The sequence below is a fragment of the Haemaphysalis longicornis genome, unplaced genomic scaffold (assembly GCF_048455015.1).
Source record: "Haemaphysalis longicornis isolate Haplotype H1 unplaced genomic scaffold, Haemaphysalis longicornis Haplotype H1 scaffold_1, whole genome shotgun sequence".
NCBI classification, from domain to species: domain Eukaryota; kingdom Metazoa; phylum Arthropoda; class Arachnida; order Ixodida; family Ixodidae; genus Haemaphysalis; species Haemaphysalis longicornis.
In genome coordinates this window covers 428138414-428159218 of record NW_027526203.1, presented here as the reverse complement: position 1 = coordinate 428159218, position 20805 = coordinate 428138414, and the positions used below count along the sequence as shown (strand labels likewise).

General features: G+C 48.2%; 1 protein-coding gene across 7 annotated transcripts in view; it reads left to right on the top strand.

The window, feature by feature from the left end:
• Positions 1 to 20805, top strand: part of LOC144155702 (thiamine-triphosphatase-like) — a 496904-nt gene that overhangs the window by 424462 nt on the left and 51637 nt on the right. For all 7 annotated transcript variants that reach the window (XM_077687310.1, XM_077687307.1, XM_077687312.1 and 4 more), the window contains one exon: positions 6630 to 7199. In XM_077687310.1, coding sequence (XP_077543436.1) covers positions 6632 to 7199 — 568 coding nt within the window. In that variant the 5' untranslated portion in view covers positions 6630 to 6631. The remainder of the gene's footprint in view (positions 1 to 6629; positions 7200 to 20805) is intronic.

The window sequence follows — 20805 nt, the reverse complement described above, 5'->3', positions numbered from 1 at the left end:
AGTGGTCTAGAGGTGCCTGGCAGCAGAAAGTGCAGTGGGCGCGAAATTCAGTGGGAACGCGGTGTACGCGAATCAGGTGGACGAAGACATTTGTTTGGATGCGGCGGAGAGTCGTTTCTTCTTATTTAGAGAGTTTGGGGGAGGTTGGGGGAAATATGAGAGTTTTAGTATAGCGTTTTCAGCCCTACGCAAAGTGTTAGCGTACGCTATTCCCTTGCGTCCGTCGCACTGCGCATGCATAGTACGCAGAGTTGGTTTCGCATTTGGCGGAGTAGCGAAGTAGCGTGCGTACGCTACGGACCTTGCGTATTCCTGTGTTTGCAACATGGCGGCCGGTAGAGCGGAGCACCTCAACGCTTTCGCTCCTCTGTGGGCAGTAATTTGCATCTTATAGGACGTTTTTCCGCTCCTGTCTTCTTAAATAGGTTCTGTGGTTTGCTCGTTGCTTTCGCGGGGAGCGAAGCTAACGTGGCATCGACTGCCCGAACAAGGCTCCTGCAGGCCAGCATCTGGAGCTGAGTGGGCTGTTGACGCGTTCACCTCGTGGTGGAAGGCGACGGTGTGCTCCTGCGGATGAACTGTGGTTTCTATGTTCGGAAGTAGTTATTACTAGCGGCGACTCAACCCAGTGTGTGCGGTTATAGCCTTTTCGGCTTGCACCAGAGTGAAGTGACTTGCCGTTCGATACTGCAAATCGCGTGAAGTGAGTACTATGTCTACGACGGACTGAATTCCAAAGATCACATTTTATACGTATACGTATAAATGTATACGTTAAACCCGGGATTTTGGTTCTGCGCGTTGTGTGCAATAGCCAAGACAAGTAAACTCGGGGCTTCAGTGCTTCCGCTATAGAGTGTGCTTATGTACGAGAATATTTCTATCATGTTGTGCACGTTTTGCACAATACTAACGGGAAGGCGTTTGGTTCCACTGGTTGGGTAGTCGTGCAAAATTCCAGGTGCTCGTTCGGCCAGATGAGTGAGTCGCTTCGCATTTGGTTCGAAAGATGGTGCAGTAATCGTTAGCCTGTCGCAACGCAAAACCGACGACACGCTGTAATAAAACTCTCTTCGCGGTGCCGACGTAGCGTGCGCAAAAAATTAACGTTTAGGGTACGCAAAGGCAGCAAACGCTATACTAAAACTCTCTATAGTCGGTCAGGTCGGTGATATTGTGTAACTTTCTCAGAATGTGACTAATGATGTGGACTCCGTTTGTTCACCTGACACCTGGGAGGGGTATGAGAGATACGGCGTGAGAGCGTCCTTACCATTCCCTTTCCTGTGTGTCTTTTACTTTTGCTCTCCGTTGATTACTATGAGCCAGAGCTTCGGCCAATCATTTGTTGTCCCTGTGGTTTGGCGTTTGGCAGCCCTAACGTTGAGCCTAACGACGCGCCAAGCACCGCCAAGCTTATTGTCCGTCGAGTTGCGTGTGCCCGTTGACGATGTTTGAGCTCAAAGCGGAACGTTATGCCTAACAGCAGGCCGGCACATACCCGTGTCCCTCTCACTTAAGGTCCCTAGAATAGCTATTCTCGGGACCTTGCTCCCTCTCCCTCTCCCTCTCCCACTGCGCCGGGGCCCCTTATCAACGATGACACCGCAAGTCATCTTGCTTTAGCCCTAAAAAGAGCTCGCTCTCCACTGACGTTTCAGAAGATCAGTTCATACTCGAAACGTATGACACGAACTCACATTCCATATGTCACGCCTCCCGTATCGCAGATGATTTCATCAACTGCTCCTTTCTTCTAACCCCGGTTGGAACAGATAAAACATTAAAGATGCACTATTTTCTGATAAATATAAAGCACACTTCGTTTTCTGCATCTAGAAAATTTCGGCAATCAGTTGGTTAGTTTCCACGGTCGTAACTTGCGTGTCTCCGAATTTTCGTCACAACGTTCAAACGCACGACTTGTTTTCAGTAGCATTGGTTTTCTATGTAAGCATGTACTCGCGACGCCACTTGACAAGCAAGGGTCTCACTAATTTTTTTGTTGGTGCACGCTGAGCCTAACCTGCTAGCAGCATGTCTGCTTGAAATTACTGCACCGCCTTGGCACGTCCTCAACTTAGGGAAGATACGACGACTCTCCTTCCTAGAATTGCTCTCTATAGGAGCTTAGGAGGCATGAAGTTGGTGAGGAGCGCAATGACCGCCAACGCTTCTTATGACTTTTACAAGTGCAGGCCTCCTCAATCCCCCACTGTTATTCCCTATAGTGGTGAGCGGGTGGCTCAGCATTGTTCGTCTGTAGGGAAGGGGTTCCGGTCTCTCATCTCAAGAGGAGTACTGAATTGACGCTAGTGAAGAGCGGGATGACCGTCACTGTTATTCGACGATTGAATTGTTGCGATTCTGCGATCAACGATCAAATGATGGCCAGCTGCACTTGCTTTCTATTTGACTATCCTTCCCCTTTAATGCCGACTTTGTAGCAAGCACCGTGGCAGCACCTTGCTTTCGTACGACTCAGGTAACGTTTTGAAGAACAGACGCGTCGAACGGTGGCAATGGCGGCATGCACGGGTGGGCCCGGGACCTGCGCGTCTGCGTACGCTAGCTACAACGTACGCCGCCATAGACGCGTCGCAGAGGAACCATTTGAAACGGCGCGGTTGGCCACGGAGACTCCGACTGTGCCCCTCGTACCGACCTCAGGAGTGTATACCACAGCGCCTTTGGTCTAACTTGATCATGCAGGCCCTCTATCGCCTCACCGGGCTACCGCGGCGTTCAAGGGCAACACGCAACCGGGGTTCAGGCGAAGGCGTGGATGCGAAGGGTGGCTCGACGCCTGTCGCGGCCCCATCCTCTTCCTCTCGACCCTGTCGCCAACGCTGCTAGCAAATGACTTTCGCGAAATGACGCAAGCACGGCTCGTTCTGAAACATTTAAGCGCCCTTGTCCTCATAAATCACGGACAGTTTTTCTCTTGATGAGATTTCTGTTTGTTTCTTCATCGGAAGCACTTCCGAGCGTTCGCCACCACCGCCGCCTTTCCTTCCGTTTGATTCTTTCTGCTGTTCCCCGCCGTTTTCGCGCTTAGTTTTGGCCTTTATTTCAGCGCGCGTCACTTCGCGCTGGCTTGCATCCCCGCGGCCCTTTGTTGCCCGCATTGTTTCTGCGCACACTCGTTCATTTTTTATACGCGCGAGAGCCATTCGCCGCACACTCATGCATGCATGAATGTGCCTTTCGCCCGCAGCCGCCGCGCGCTTCTTTTGGTTCGCCTTGGTTCGCTGCTGATTTTCACGCGTGTTTGTTCTGTTTTGTTCCTCTATTAGTGAGAGGGGATGAGTTCCCTTTTGTCTTTTATAATCCCACTTCGTCGGCCTCTGGTGTGTTTTTTATCACCGGCCCATCCCCTCCAATAAATCTGTATCTGCAATTTTTTTTTTTCCACGCTCATCCCTGCTCAAGGAACGAAGCAAGGGAGTAAAAGCAAACCGCCGTGCGCGTTACAGTTCGCCGCGTCAAAACAGCAAAACTAAAGTGCTCTCGCGCTAAATAGCCGTGCCGAGGACTGCTAGCCAGAAAGAGAAAAGGGGAAAACTCGTGATTAACGGCGGCATGAAAGCATCTCGATAGGACGGAAAACAAAAAGAAACAGGAAGAACAAAAATTAGCAAAAAAAAAAATAGTTGAAGGAGAAGCTGCGAGAAAACTGCCTATTCTTGAAGACCCGTGTACGCAGGCTGTCTCTGCGCATACGTCGTGCTGCCTTCACATATTTAGCTAGCGCTAATGCGCGCCTTGTAATCGAATTGCGTATTTTTTACCCGTTTTTATTTTGATTTGGGACGAATAACAAATTTGTTCCTCAGGACACGGCCGTGCAAGTGTTAGGGCGCCTTGGAAGGCGTTTGCTAACATACAAGAGATGATTGCTTTTCCTTTCGTACTGTGTCGCTGTTTTGAGCTGAACTGCTCAGTAATTACATGTCATGCTTACGTAACCTGAGTGTGAGGTAACTTGTAACGACTTCGGCGAGTACCACCGATTAATCAGATAAAAAAAAATTCTGGTATTTATTGTGCGGTGTATTTTACTAACTCCTAGATTACCTCGCTGCGTGCCTCTCCGTGCCTGCTCCCCGAGCTCCTTACATTGTTTTCACTATAAATTCCCCCAGAACTTTGAAGTTCGGTGCCGGGAGCAGAGTAATGACCTTCACTGCGCTATGCAAAGCTTGTTACTGTAAGACATCGAGCTTTTATTTTTGAGCTTCAAGAGCTCAAAGAGGAAACAAATTGTATTGCCTCATATTTTTCGCCCGCCGGCCGCGGTGGTTCGGTGATTAAAGCGTTACACTGGTACGCGTAGGGTGTCAGGTTCGCTTTCCCTCCGCGGAGGCTACAGTTTCAATGGAGGCGAAATACAGAGGCGATTTCGGGTTCGAAATTTCGCCTCACGATCGAAGCATCGGGTGTGTGCTATCGCCCTTGTGAGGCTTAGCGTTAGGTAGCCCTAAAATTGAGCCTAGCGACATGCCAGGAAATGTGACACTCAATATACATCAAGCTGTGGGGTAACGTGGTTAGACCTCAAAGCTTAACGTTAGGCCTAATGTTATGATGTGAAAATCCTGGGAAAGCGCTGAACAATGCACCTCTGCGTGCATGCGAGAGGAAGGGGGGGAGGAGGGGGGGTTCTGGCCGTTTTACTGCTACATACGCCGCACGCAGAGTGCCGCCGTAAGCCTGTCGCCGGCTTTTTCTATGACCCATTTAAGGCTTTTTCATTAAAAGCTTGACGGAACACTGTTCCCACCTGCGAATCACAGACGTCGGCAATGGCTTCTCTTCGCTTTTTGACCGTCGTAGGCGTGGCGCGACAGTCGCAAAGAGAGACGCTCGCGGCCCGATTGCTCTTGTCGCGCGACGGTCATCGCAAACCAGTCAGCCAATCATGGCTGCGGAGTCGGTTGACTTAGCGCATTAACCGGAAAACAAGGGCCTGGTTAGTTCCGGCTTCGCGATGGCGGCAGGTCCCAGCCGGTGCACATTGGTTCTCAGGTCAGCGGGTCTGGGTATATTCAACTGAATTATATAGCGAATAGCGGGAGACTCATCGGGACGCAGATACTAGTTGCAGTGTAGAAGCAAGCGATCTCCCTAGATAACAAGGGGAATGACGAGACGATAGACTTTGTTCGCAGCCTTTTCGTAACTTCGGTCGGAACATATTTGGTGGGATAAATAAACGTCGGAGGGTTCAAAAGCACAAAAAACTTGCTCGTCTATGAAAATAAGCAACCTTTGCAGGTCGTGATGTGAGTGTTGCGGCGTGAAAATTAACGTGTTGATTTCTGCATGCGATATCATATTGAAAACGGACCGCTAAATCTCCCTATTTTCAGTTTCTCCTCCAGCAACCCGCAATGCTTGCGGCACTGTTTCAAGGCAGCAGACCCTTGTTTTTACAGTGATTTCTACCTGTCCTTGTTGCATTGTAGCGCAATATACCTTTTATTTTTGAGCGCAAACGCTTGGTAGAAGACAGAAACAAGTCGAACGGGAGTTGCATATCGCGAAGTTGCGTCTTCGCTGGTCACGAGCGCAAACAGCGCCTTAAAAAAGAGAAAACAAGCAATGCAAATGATTAGGCGCATTTTATTTTGTACTGGTGCTGCATCTATTCAAGTCCAAGTGAGAGACACCACGCCTTCAGAAGCCTTAGAATTTCAAGATAATAAGCAGAGAGGAAACTGGAAGACGATGTTTCTTCCACTGATAGATGCGCTGAAATATAGGCACTGGTAGCTGTTTTTAGAACTCAGCCGCCCCTTGCCGCCAGATACCACCAGGTCATATTACTCTTAAGGCCCAACCACATGCACGCGTAAAATCGACGTACTCGCGCAACGACGCCGCTGCCGCTGCCTCGCCGACGACGCCGACATACGCCGCTGCCTTTACGCCGACCGACGACGTCGGATAGGGCGAGTAACCACATATCGCCGCAACGCGCGCGTAAACCAATGTGCCGCGCAGTGTGGCTCGACTCAGCTTTGTGGCGACCAGTTCAACTACATTTTAACTCAGATAAAACAAATAATGCCTATTCTTACAAAAAGCACGTATATTTGATAAAACAGTTCTTGGGACATTAAAAAACGTTGAGGATTAGTATGCATACTTGCCAGGCACAAAACCCTCCGCTACATTTGGCGTAAACTGCCTTGCTCCCATAGTTGCTCGTTGCTTCGCTTGTTTTGTCCGGTTGTTTGCTCCCCGTATTTTACTAATTACTTCGTTTGATCGCATAATTAATAGTAAAGTTAGCTTATTTATAAATTTGCTCTCTTGTTATGCCAGATAACATCACCGCCAGAGGTCTACGTCAACACCGTGCGCCCGAAAGTTTGCGTCGATGTCTGGTGGGGTCTGACTTGGGCGTAACAAGCGCGTAGCAATGCATTCAGCGTACGCCGGAGTACGCCGGTTCCTTACGCGCTTACGCCGGTTTACGTCGTTGCGCGAGTACGTCGGTTTTACGCGTGCATGTGGTTGGGCCTTTAGCCGGCAGATCATGCCATTTTATAATCCTTAACGTTTTGTATTTTTACCAGCGGAAAGTGTTTTATGCCACCTCATGTCTGCTTGGCTGGTTCCAGACATGGCCGGTTCTGACCCCGCCCGGTGTAGCCGGGAGGTGGAGCGCAAGTTTAAGGTGCCGCCGGACATCGAGCAGCGTCTGCGCGCGTTCGGCGCCAGCCACGTGTCGACGAAGACCTTCGTCGACTCTTACTACGACACGGAGGACCAGTCCCTGTGCCAGCGAGACTTCTGGCTCAGGCTACGCAGCGAGAAGAACTCGTGGGAGCTCAAGTACCGGAGAAAGGACGACGCCTCATGCGGTTCGGCCGTGGCTTACAGAGAAGAGTCGGGCGACGCTCGCATTTTGGCGACCCTCCGCGAGCTGCTTCCAGAACTGGAGCTCGGGCCTGGCGCCACTGAGGTCAACGACCTGGTTGCAAACAAGGCCCTCCAGGAATTGGCCGTGATACAGACTGTCCGAAGAACGTACAAGGTGCCAGGGAACGCCCTCGTCGACCTTGACGAAACTGACTGGGGCTTCGCGGTCGGCGAGATTGAAGTGGTACTGAGCGAGACCGACGAAGCATCCATGCCCGCCGCCCTCGAGAAGGCGACCGCAGAGATCGCCTCACTGGCTGCTCAACTAGGTGAGTCGCTCCTCGGCGGGCACTTAATTCTGCTCGCAGTAACGAATGGCGTAAATAATCGTATCGTGTCCTGAGGCGAGATCCTTCTTACACACGCAAGAAAAAATTATACCGCTGCACATTTCCGGTTGCGTGCGAAGTATACGCACAAGGTCTTTTATTCTCATCTCGCGGCTAATTACTCCCAGACCCAGATGAATGGAGCGCACTGAGGAAAGTGTTGCCTCCTTGAGAGCTCAAAGACGGATCTTTTGCAACTCAATGTGCACGTTCTGTCAGGCACTGGTAACACCTAACCGGACGAATGTTGCTCATCAAGAGCTCGCGACACGCAATAAGCGCGCTTGCAGGTATTCAGCCGGGAGCCCGGCATCGGGAGGCAACGGTCGAGGCAAAGGCGGAAGGCGAACGTGCGCCAGGCCTGCACGGCGCTCGTGTGGCACGGAAACGTGGGCAGCGTGCGTCGCGCGCGTCCGAAGCAGTGGACACCTGCGCCATCGACCCGGAGCGATCATCATTCACCGGAACCGGCGCGGAAACCCAAGCTCCGCTGCTTGTTTCAATTAGGGGCCACGCCGGACGCCGCAGTTTCCTTTCGGCGCGCATTTTCAATTCGGGAGGGGGGCCTCTCTCTACGCTGCGCGGCCGCCTTTAATTGGTCACTCGCACGGAATTCATTCACGGGCTGATGGCCGCCGTGTCCCTTTGCTGCCTTCAAAGCAGCACCGTGCGTACGCGCTGGCCGTATTTAGGCGATTATTAAGCACTTAAATCTACCGGAAGGCACCCAAGAAAAAGGAGAAGGACTCGCATCGCGCACTTCTTGCCCCCCTAACTAACAATGGCGTGGTGGGCCAACGCCGTCACGTTGACGTGGTTCCGTGCCAGCGTGCAATTGCGTTTCTCTTTCAGAAACTCCAGTCTCCGCTTCCTTTCCCGTCTTTATATGGTGATCCCGCGAAAAGACACTCGCACGTAGCACCTATTGCACGTCAACACCTGCATGGGATGCTCTGTCTGTATCAGGTCCGTTTAGAGAGCGCTTAGCTTTGATGTACCGGAAGATAGATAAGCTCCGTTTAAACATCACACCGACGTATTTTACGGCGTTGAGGACTACAACTAAGGCATATAATCAGGTTTTTTCGTATCATATTCACTGTAGTACGCTACAGAAGTAACATGTTCCTGTGGTGTTCGTCTGATTATTATACATACGTAGAAAGCGTTGGCTTATGGTGAGATGGTTATCCCGACCAAGCCAGCAATTAAAAATAACACGTCATAACAGAGAAAAGCCAGCGAGAAAGACACAATGTACACAGCGTGAATGGGGGAAAGCCACAGTCTGTTAGTCATACTGTTACGCGACGCTTGCGAATCGACCAGCAAAAGAAGAACGTGCTGTATAACTGTGGACACTTGTCAGACCTCACATCGACGAAGAAGGGGCGAACGATCCTCGATCGGCTTGTGGGCAATTCCGTAAATAATGTACATACGTCTGCTATTAAACCTAATAATATCAACGGGGGAAACGAGGGAAACTTGTCTTTGCAGTACTAATGAATGAAATTTCAAACGCCATATGCACAGTGCCCCAACAGGTCTGTGCTGAAAGACCACACCGTAACTAATCCGGAAAAGGTTGACTTACAAATGCTATATGCAGTACTCCATCCTCAGTTAGACATTTCGCCATCTTGTTAGGACTTACAGAGGAAGAGTTCTGGGAGGCCCTCCTCCAACACATTAAGACAGTTTTGGGGACGACTGCTAACAGGAGTCCCACCCCAGCGAGCGATGCAGAAGACTTCAGAGAGTGGCAAACAAACACGCTTCTCTCTCCCTCTCCCTTTCTCCTCAAAAATAACAATTGCTGACACATCACAGCGTAACTAGTAAACCTATACTTATATATGCCATACTGCCTTCTGCTACCCAAAATACAGGCATTTGTAGCAGAAACTCAATCGAATTTGAAGGTGCCACGTGCTACAGTAACCTAAACACCAATGTCAACAGCCTTAGATTGCTGCGTACTTTGAGAAAACATGTTGAATGAAGTGCGACTTCACCGAATTAAATATAAAAACCTCATCCGTGTTCTCTTTCTTACAAGCTTCAACACTGCTAGGCCTCTAAGTGTATGTCACGCGTATGTACAATTTTTTTTCGTTCAAATACACTTAAGCCTCAACCAAAAAAACTACCTTCCCCATTTAAACACTATAATTTCAAAAAGTGAGCATGCCTTATAAAAATTACGTAGCTGAATCACATTTTACGCAGTTAGCGCCCGTCCGTTGTACTTGTCTTCCTTCGCCCTGTTTTCTGCACTATTGTTTGTCAAACATGAATCACTGAACAAAGTTTTAAAAACGTAGCGAAAACGTAGGCAAGCATAGGTAGTATGCGCAGATGAAGTATTCATTTTTGGTGTCGTTAATCCATGGAGAGGCACGGCGACACGCAGTCTATGGAGAAACTGCACGACGTCACAGAGCGAATGGGAGATGGAGTTAATCAATGCTAAGGTGTGGACTATAGTCACCAATCGGTTAGCATCTCGGTTGCCAAATATTTTTGCATGATCAGGAAGCCATTTCAAATCATTCGGTGTTCTCGCAGTGACGTGCTTCCTCGTGTGATAGCATTCTGTCTGTCTCGTGGAATTAAAACTCCAATAAATTTCCCAGAAATATTTAGGGGCCATTATAGATAGTTAACTGCGAACGTTATCACAATCAGCAACATATACGACTCCTTTTAGTGCGCCATTAAGCCTAGCTGATGACGAAAGTGTAGGTGAAGCAATATGTAACTTAGCTGTTCAAAACGCTTGCTCGTAAAAAGCTATCGACGAATAGCCCGTTGTGCAACACCCGTTAGGTCCTTATCCCGGTGCATGGCGAGAGAACTGAAATGGCTCGCTTCCAGTTAAGGTACCGTCGATTTGTTCTCCCATAGCCGCCATGGCAAACTGGCGTTATCCAGAGCTACGATCTGTTTTTCGCGAAAGCTTGGGGAGCGAGGAGTGAATCACTTTTAGGTTTTTTTATGCGGGGAGGAGGGGGATTGTTTTTATTGATAATAAATTGCGCAAAATTAAAATAAATATGGTCTACGAAGGGTTATATATTGAGAGGGAGAGAGAGATATTGGGGTGAGGGGGCTAGGGGGAAGAAAGGAAGGTTAACAAGACAACGACATCCGGTTGGGTACCGCGCGTTAATTACTTACCCAACTATGTAATTCTTCGAGACAACTTAATATATCCTCATTCCATACCACCTTGACAACCGTATTAAAGGAACACTGCAGCGCTTGATAATTTGATATTCAACTTCTTTCGGAATATTATGAAACGCTTTCAGAATGTAATCAACAAGCGCATCCAGTATTTAGATTAGGGGCCAAGAAGTACTTCTCTGTCCCCCGAATATTATGTAATAGGCCCTACACCAATCGAATAACGGAGAAACTCGCTCAAAAAACGTTTCTTTCTCGATCTGGGCATTGTTTGCACGATTGAGTGACGCCACTCTAACTGTATAGCGAATATTGGCCGGCTTCCTATCAGCTGCAGCCATAAACGCACTCGATAGCCACTATAAAAAAATCGCAATAAAAGCGACGTAGAAACCGAAAGACGTATCTGCTGCGACGCGCAAATCAGGCAGTGCCGCTCTGTGCAGACGATAACTTCAGATGCCGCAGTGCTTCCAGACACGAAGGAAGGAGTGCGAGAATTTATCGGCAGTGTTGATTAGGAGAAGCGGTTCTGGTTATTACTTCTCGAAACAATAAATCCGAGTTCTACAGGTTTTTGTTTTTACCTTAAATATTTATGCCACAAAGTTGTCGTAGGAGAAGGTATTTTCTAATTTCTTTTTTAGGAGGCGGAGAATGGATAGTGTCAGGCTCAATTTTTTGTGCGTGGTGTGTTTGGTATCGCGATGTATAAATCACTGTAGGTAAGCTGTGTACAGAGGGAGTCTGACCTTCTATGGTATATTTACGCTATACTACATTGCTCCAGCCTAGTTTCATTGACTGGCCACTTGCGTGCGATGTGGCGAAGGAGACACGCGTGCGTTTTAAATGCGAGCTACTTAAAAGAGGGAAATAAGTTTGTCTGCTTTTGTTTTAGCTATGGGGGTGGGGGCGGAATATAAAGGCCACTAACTCTTCCGATCGTTACATAATAGCTATGTTTCTGCCGCAAGCTACAGCACAACCTTACGTAGCTTCGATGGCTGCTCTCAGAACCAACCATTTTGCAATATATCTGAAAAAACAACAAAAATGAACAACATAATCAAAGGGTCGTGTCGAGTACGCCAACGGCATCCCGAAGTTTTTTCTTTAATTTTAAATTTGGTCCTTGTTTAGGTTTTTATTTTTTCTTGGTTTTCTTGTTCCGGCACTGGGTATTTGCGATGAGCCTGTCTGTAATATGACAATATTTCTGCGTATGTGTGAATTAAGCGGTGTTGACTGAATATGAATCTATCTTTTGGTTGTGTTCCCTCACGGAGACGGCCCGGCGTGAATGTTCTCGGACTGCGGCGTGGGCCGCTGCGTTTCCTTGGAGGGCGTTGCGCCCCGGTGACCATATGACGGCTTTGCTTGGCAGATGGCGGTGTCGTTGTTGTATGTGTAGTGCGCGCTTTGAAATTCTTCCGTCTAAGTAGTTGCGACTCGCCGACTGTGAGTCTGTGATGGTGATGACTATAGTGAAAGAAGACGCCACCACGCTACAAAGACTTCGAACTAACACGTATCCTCTCAACCGCATACTCCACGATGTACCCGACACAATATACTGCCAACCGAAGACGCTGCCCGCAGACCGGCAACCTATACCACATCGTTTGAGAGTGTCCCCGCGCGCCGGAACTCACACCAAACCCCAATCCCTCCAACAGCGGGTGGAGCTGCTGCCCAACCCTGGTCTCTCTGAACAGCCAACGTTGACGGAGAGAGCAAAGAAGGCCGGTAGACTCCAAGAGGTCCTGGAATGAGGACTCGTCTCACAGGGCGGGTGTTTCTAACACCAGCGTCTTGCTGTTTAATAAATGTTTATTCCTCCTCCTCCCTGTTCATTCTCACAGTGCGAAAAGAACGGGACGAAGAGAGGAGGAAAACACAGGACAAGCGCTTAACTTGTGTTTAGGTGCTTGTCCTGTGTTTTACTCCTGTCTTTGTCCCGTTCTTTTTGCGCTGTGAGAATGAACTTGTTCCAACTAGCCCGGTGCTCTGTGTTCCTCCTCCTTAGTTTTGTGTTTTTAAATTCTTTTCCTTCTTTCACGTTCCACTCTTCTTATTTTTTTAAAGGCGAGGTTGACCCCCCTCTTCCCTCTTAAATGAAATCTTGGATGTACTGTTGCCGCTTCGCCTGCGCCGCTGACAGCGTATTCTGGCCCCTGGGTATTCCCTCCTGATGCTTTTTCGTAGTGAGCCGGTGCTTGCAAAGATGCAGCCTTTACAAGTGGTCAGATTTTTCTTCTGCTTTTGTATCTTATACTGTAAATGCAATGCGCAGACAGTTACCGAAGGGGACACAATTTAAAGCGACGACATTAAGACTGCATGGGTGTATCGTCCACGGCAAATCACCAAGAAAATTATGGGACGATTGGATCCACATTCGTTCGAGGTGCGCAAGCACGCCTCATGCGGTTCATCCGCGTCTATAAACGGGTTCGAACGAATAACGCTTGTTCTGTTTGACGTGTCACCAAACTCAGCATAAATGTATACTTTTGGACCCCTTTGGCTTTGTTTCGCGCTATATCGCTGAGTAATGCTTCACATGGACCATCAACGCGCTGCGCGCCTCTGGCCAACAGCGCAGGCTCGCCTGCTCTTAACTACGCCTACTCTTACACGCCTACTCCTACTCTTACTCTGACAAAACATCAATAAAATGGCGTGCGCAAAGCCGGAACAGAGGCGAATGCGCGCGGGTGTAACACTCGTTCATGCTGTTACCTCTATCCGTTGCGACCAGCTGTGAGCGTCCCATCCCTTCAAATGAGGCGGACTCTCGCCAGTTCTGGCATGCAAGTCCCTTCGTCCTTGGCCTCTTTTATCGGGACCAAGTGTGCAACAACGCGTACTTTGTTGGGAGAGCTCAACGAAGAGCACCAGCCGGACACCTATAGTACCGTCTCGCTCGCGGTGGGCCATGTGCTTCACAGTCTCGCGTCGCGCAATCAGGTAGCTACTGAGCGCAGCGAGGCCTTTTTTTTTTACAAATGGTCTCCACGGGGAAGCGGTCTCGTGGATCGGCATCGCGTGGCTCCCATCTCGGCGCGGAGCCGAACAAGGAGCACGTACTACGCCAAATTGGAATCCGATATAATTCGCAACGCAACGCTCGCCATCCGCAAAGAAAACTCCATTGCGGTGCCTTATCTCGGAGCCGATCTCTGCGGCGGGTAGACACGAGCAACCGTCGCGGGTGGTGGAAGGCGGCCCCGCCGCCAAACACAAACACAGACACGCGAGCGCGCTTCCGAGCGAGTGCGTTTGCCCGAGCAGTAATCGTGACAGAAATCATCAAGCCGGTCGCATGTCATTAGCAAATCGTACGCATGAGTACACCTTCTTTGAGGCCATTTGTACGCGATGCGGCAGTTCGTTTCTCTGTGCAGTATTGAAGCTCAGTGGCCACCGGTGCCGACAAACTCGAAGATGAGCTCACTGTGTCAGCTAACTGCGGGCGATTGCACCTGATATCAAAACGTATCAAAGTCATTCGTTCAAACAAGAAATGCATCACGCTCTAAGCAAACGGGATACTGGTTCAGCGGCTCAAAACGATGTTATGTGTTGTGGGGTAGTATAGTTCGGAATATTTTTTTTTTCCAAGTCGGGCATGTTTAATGGCCGTAGAAATTGTGGTCATGCTTTACAGCGAAGTCTAGCTGCAAAAAAAAAAAAAAAAAAAGTGATTGTGCCGAATAAAGATACACTAGCGAGTGGATTTGTGGGTGTCGCAAGAGTCGTTGTGGGGAGACGATACGATGTTTTTGTAGTCTCATTTGCTTTTTAGTACTTCGTAAGCATACCATGAGATATCTACGCCTCCCGAATGTATTTTTCGTGTCATAACAAACAAACAAACAAACAAACAAACAAATAAATAAATAAATAAATAAATAAATAAATAAATAAATAAATAAATAAATAAATAAATAAATCTCACTGAATTGTAATACCTTAGTGATCGGTGAACTAACACCCTGATTTAGGATGATGATCGTCAGAGGGTGCGGCAATTGAGGCACCATGACGCGAAAGCATTGAATCACAATTTATTTATTTATTTAAGAACATACTGCAGACCATGGAGGCCCAAGCAGGAGGGACATAAGGTGGTAACAATGTCATTCATACAAAAAAAAAACAAAGTGTAAATAGCAAAAAGCAGAAACAAGAAAGAAGTATAAAAACAGTGTACGCTAGGCACAACTAAACAGGCACAACTAAACATTTGCTTGTAATGAACCGAGAGAGTTTAGGCAATTTTCGGGTGTATTGTTCCCATAATTAATTGTGCGGGAAAAAAAAAAGAAAATTGAAACAGATTGGTAGAAGCGAACATTGGGGTTAAGGACAGAGAATGGGAATGACGAGTACGGCGAGTAGCAAGGGGCTTCAAGAAGAAACTCCAGTCCAAAGCAAGTTTGCGGTTATAAAATAAATACAACAATTTAAGGCGGAGAAACTGTCTTCTGGACTGCAAGGTTGGAATTCCATTGTTACGCAAGAGCTCGGAAACCGAATCTGTGCGATAAAGTTTTGAATAAACAAACCGAATAGGTCTCCTTTGGATCTTTTCTAACAAATCAATATTCTTTGATGTGTGAGGGTCCCAAACAGCGCAGGCATACTCCAGTTTAGGTCTAATTTGCGTAGTGTATGCAAGTAGTTTAACATTAGCTGGAGCGTCTCGAAGCTTATGCCGAAGTAAACGTAATTTACGAAAGGAAGAGGAAGAAACATTAGTAACATGTGAATTCCAGCTTAGGTTATTTGTTAAAGTTATGTCCAAATATTTATATTCCTGAACTTGGTTTAAGGAATTTCCTGCGAGAGAGTACGAAAATTGGTGAGGATTAAGTTTATTGGTGATGCGAAGGGAGGCGGTTTTTGCGGGGCTTAGTACCATGCCCCATTCAATACTCCAGGGTAGGATTGCAGTGAGTGCGGAGTTTAGAGCTTCCTCGTCACTAATAGAATTAATATTAATATTAATAGAAACTCCGATTGAGACGGAAAATCTTTACAGCAGCCAAAGTAATACCAATGAAGGACGTACGTTGTAAATTCGCTGTACGACTTCAGTATTCTAATTGGCGTTCATATGTATGCTTCACTGAAACATTATGGTGCCTACTTTGTGGGTTCGCATGTGTGCGGGCACAGCCCGATATTACCCCGACTGCCCCGCCCCCGCTCCCCCAGGACGACGCTTATAAAAATTGCCTTAAACCGGATTGCTGCGCGAAAAGTTTGGAAAAAAAAATAATGGTGGCAGCATAGGACGTGCCCTGAAATGAATTTATTCCAGCACTGTAACGTGAAAGTGAAGCAAAACAGACTAGACGTCAGGACACCTACTAATTTACAACTTCAATTTCGAAAAACTACCCGTTTTATACATGCATGATGCGACGCACGCGCCAAGGCCAGCTTAATCACGTGATCTCTAGCAAAAAAAAAAACTTTTCTTGATAGGGCTACTGATAGGGCGCATTGATACTCCCCATTTACAACCATTTGGGCCTTAGTTATCTCGCGTGCGAGTTGGCCTTTGTGTTTGGCAACAACTTTGCATTTACCACAGAGAGGAGTGCATAGTCAGTGCTATAATCAAACCATGGCGGTAGCTGCTACGATACATCGTGGCATGGAGTCACTTTTCTTTCCTTACAACCATGATTAGCAACACATCTCTTAGTCGGGCGCTTCAGCCTTCCAGAAATATTCATGGGCAGATAATATACCAAGATTTGCGGATTAATTCAGGTATACGTTACCGTAAATCACAAACACACTGCAAGATATCCATATTTCGAAATTCCAGTCAAAGAATGCTGACCCTTTCTAGAAAAAAAAAAGGATAAGTTTGGGATCTAATGAAATAAATAAAAGAGCACCTACTCTACCAGGCTTGCGGTCCCGAAAGGAAAACAAAATAAAGTTTTGTTTCGCCATTATTTTGGTTACACTTTTACCAGTTTGTGCTTGTAAGCAAAATTTTTATCGCATTCTTTTCAAACCTAAAAAAAATAGCAGCTCGGATATACACTTAAGAATGAGAGAAGCCAGGCTACAACACGCCCACAAACCACCACAACATAAAAAAATCGGCTCCACCACTGTACGCAATATTATTAATTAAGATTAATGTGGAGAAGCATCTTAATTGAGTTCGGATCAGGCCTTTGTTTTCGCCGTAGGCGGTGCGCTTTGATCTGGAATAGTATGAAGTTCGCGTTCTGTCTCCTTTTTTTATACGCAGTTCTACTTATTTTGTTTTGGCAAGCTGGTTTTTTTCATGCGTGAAAGTTCTGCCACCCCCCAAAAAAGAGAGAAAGTCTAGTGAAGGTTTTTACGAAAGCTTGGTTTCATTTTTTATGCAGCAGGGCCCCAGTTCGTTAAGCTCTAATTTAATTTCTTTTTCTTTTTACCTTTTGCAGTGGGGTCCTTATTAGATTCCGTTCTCAATACGCAAATGTGGAAATAATTACTTTTAATAGGGTAACAAACGTGTGGGGAATCCATCCCCATAGCCGGTAGCTCGAACGCCGTCAACGAATGCAGCGAGGAAAAGTGACATTTCGCCCGCCACGGCAATTTGAGTCGAGCTGTACTCACTTGTCTTATTTGCTTGAATAGCTTAGGCTCCACGTTTCGCTTCTACTAATGGCGTAGTGTGCGATGTCGGGCTGGAAAAGTGGCCATCTCACTATGACACCATAAATAATGATGACCGTTGCATACAGCCGTTGTCGAAGTCTGGGTGTATTCAGTACGTCTCAGAAGCAGGCACAATTTTTCAGCTACGGACGTAAAGTTCCGTCCTTTCTTTGAGCATGTCATTTCTGTAAAACAAATTAAGAATATCGATCTACTTCACCATGCGACGTTCCAAAAATGGGATTGGGCTGCCAAAAAACAATTAGAAGCCATTTGACTCTGTGAAGGTGTACGACCAGCGAAAAATTTAATAGCGGAGTTGTTGTAGGTCGAGCCTTTTCGTCCGTCTGCTGAACGTCGTGCGTCACGCAGGGGTAGGAGTAGGTTCCCAGGCCTGCCGGCGTCCTTGCAGAAACCGGTTTCCAGACCCCGCGATAGAGGGTGCAGTGGTCCCGCTGCAGGTAGTGCAGTCTCGCAGTGGTCTCTCATGGTTCCTCTCATGGGAGGGAGTGAGAAGGCCGCTTCCCGCCGCTGACGCTTAGCTACCGATTCCTTTGCGCAAACCATTGAATTTGCGCGGCGACGGCTCCGCCGTTCTCGGGCGGGTGTCCGTTGACGTTCGAGCCGACACAAGAGAACCCCACCTCCGCTATTTCAGCAGATTTCATACTGGGTGGGACCGGGTCTTGTTTTAAGGGCGAAGCCCCTTAGGGGCTCGGGCTGTCGACGTCTGCTGCCGTCATCAGCGTTTCATGTAGTCACGGTACTAAAACACCGGGTCACTCGTTTTCCAACGCCTCGCTCCAGACCGCTTCGTCCTTCAAAGACACCAAACTTATACAGCAAAGCTGTGTACCTCCACCCCCAACGGCTCCATCTCCGTGGGAAAAATGTCAAGGCGCCAAGAATACACTTATACTCTGCATGCTTCGCCCCTCCCTAGGTTTCACGTTAGTGGAGATGGCCCGGTTTCTTTCAGCACACCATATTACATGTGGCACATAATTTAAGCAAAGGTATGAGCATATTTTATTTCTATCGAGTGTTGACGGCGCTCATACTGAAGAAAGAGTTTTGCGCTTCGAACACGAAACATACATAAAACCGTAGCCTTAAATTTTGCCGTGGTTAAACGCCGTTAAACTAAGTTTTTCGACCTCGATATTAGGGCCGAGAGAACGCAGTGAACATGGACACAATTGCACCGCAAGACCAAACCAACCAAACACAGACGCTGCTCGGCGCAGTCGGCGCTGTGGGCGCTGTTACGAATCGGCCAGCGCCGCAGTACTTCCCCGCATCACTCCTCGGCTGTGCGGCGAAGCCACTGTGCGCCTTTGAAAACAGGCGCCACCATGTCGGTGACAAGTTGCGACAAGCCGCGTCAAACGCTTCACTTACGGCGCATTTCAAAACTTCGGCGGCTGCCTGCGAGGCTCGTCTCCACGCTCTTCAAGGACACAGAGGCCCCGCGAACTCAGCGAAGTCCTCCTCTCTCCCCTTTCCCGGACTCAACGTGCGCCGAGGCTATGAACGGCTTACGAACTCTGGAAAGAGCGTTGTGTGTGTCTGTGACGTTCGTGGCGTGTTGCCGCTTGTTGCGTTTTGACCGTTACCGCTTTTGGGTATAAATAGACCCCCGCAAGCGTTGTAAACCATTCCTGTTAGAGCAGCGAATCGATGTTGTCGCTCTGCTCGAGTCCTGTATTGTAACATCGCCCGTCGGGGCATTGTTCTTTGGCTTCGGCTCACCTGTCGCTATGAAGTAAACAGTTACGTTGGCCTATCGGCTCTGGACCTCTTCCCGGCTGCGGCTCGGCCCGCCCGGTCGCAACAGCGCGAATGTGCGTGTAACTTGGATGCAGCCAGTGCTTCCTTGTGTTGTCTTCTGCTGGCACGCGCCCTTACTCTTTCCCCTTAAACCCCTATCCCCACCCATCTCATTGAAGCGAATGAGGGATTATACGCTTTCACTGCGCAACCACACGAGGTGCTGGCTGAACCTTGGCTGAGATTGAAGGCCACATCGACGCTACAAGGAACGAATCGTTTTCTTGGTTTGACCTGTTGCAATAAGCTTCACTTAATAACGAACACATGTCCCCTTGTTCTTGCTGATGACGTCAGTGTTAACATGTTTACATGCCATCACCACGTTTACAGCGGTGGCCATTTTTGTACCATTCATGTTAACGACGACGACGGCGTCACTTTTGCTCGTTTGATGGTCTGATTTTTGGTTTCATATGAGTCCGCTTTGGCAAACATGGTGCGGGAACAGGCATCCTCGTAGGGCACGCGTTGAGCGTGGGCATCGGATCAGCATGGAGTACAAGTCCATGCTGTCCTCGTAGGCCATCAAGAGGCTGCCGACTCATGGTACGAGTCCACCTCGGAGGACCTCCTCCAAGGAACAGTGTCCTTGGAGGCGGCTTCTTCTCGACAGTATTCAGTTTCCAATTTCCCCGTGTTCTGACTCATGAACGACAAATTTGCCGGTGTTTTCGCTCACCCGGCTCTGCTCCTGCGTGGTCGTTCCCTTGTGCTCTCAGGAGCGTGCGCATTCTGTGCACCCGGGGGCTGGTAATGTGTGCGGAAGCCGAAGGACAAGGGGCTACTCCAAAGGTGTTACCCTGACATTGAGGCGAAAGGACACACATGCATCGGCATAGTTGTCTATTAAATATACACTTCGCACGAACCAGTGCGGATGTTTGCTAATTGCGGCGCTGAAGAATGAATACCGATCGCAAGGCACACTAGACAACCAGACAGGCCCCTCCCCTCATCTTTCTTTGCGACTTCTGTTCAGTCGCTTCAAGCGAGTTTAGTCCGTTATTCCGTGCGTTACCCCTTTCAAGACCTGTTTAAGCAATATCAGTCATCAATCACCATCTCATCACGCCAGCCAGCTGGCCTTCAGTTTTCTGGCTAATCTTTGTACATACACGTGCAAGCTTGTCCCACGCGGAGAGGGCTATATTGGTACTGTAGAGTCCTGTGATCATTTTGGGACATGGTGTTGTATCTCCGGGATGCGTATAGGCTTTTCCTAGTGATCATAGCCAAGTGACACAAGGCGTCGTCTAGGGGCATATTTGAACATGTATACATGTGCTTCTGATGCTACATTTATCCACGGTGGACCGCCTGGTCTCGTAGTGTAGTCGTTCCGATTCTTGACAGTAAGCTTGTGAAGCCGAGTAAGAATTCTGTACGCTGTGTTTTTATTTTAACACGAAAGTGTTTTATTTCGAGATACACAAACATTTGAGTGACGTCATATCCGTCACGGAAGTGACGCCAGTACAACGAAGCAAGGGGCCTGAAAAGGGTTCAACCCTGCTCACAGGGTGTTCTTGTGGGGAAGAAACCTTTAGAACCAAAGAATACGTTATACTTACGGTTGTTCGTTTTCGGGTTTTATATTTTAACACGAAAGTGTTTTATGTCGGGATACATTAAGATTTTACTGACGTCACATCCATCACGGAAATGACGCCAGTACACTTTTGCCGAAGCGACCCGCCAGCAGGACGTCGCTCGCCAAACACACCCACAAGACAGCCGCCGACCCGCAAATAATGCTCAGCTGCAGATTTTGCTGCACATTTCACTTTCGTGTGTTACCGACTCCTATGACAGAGGCATCAACCACAATATCTTAAAT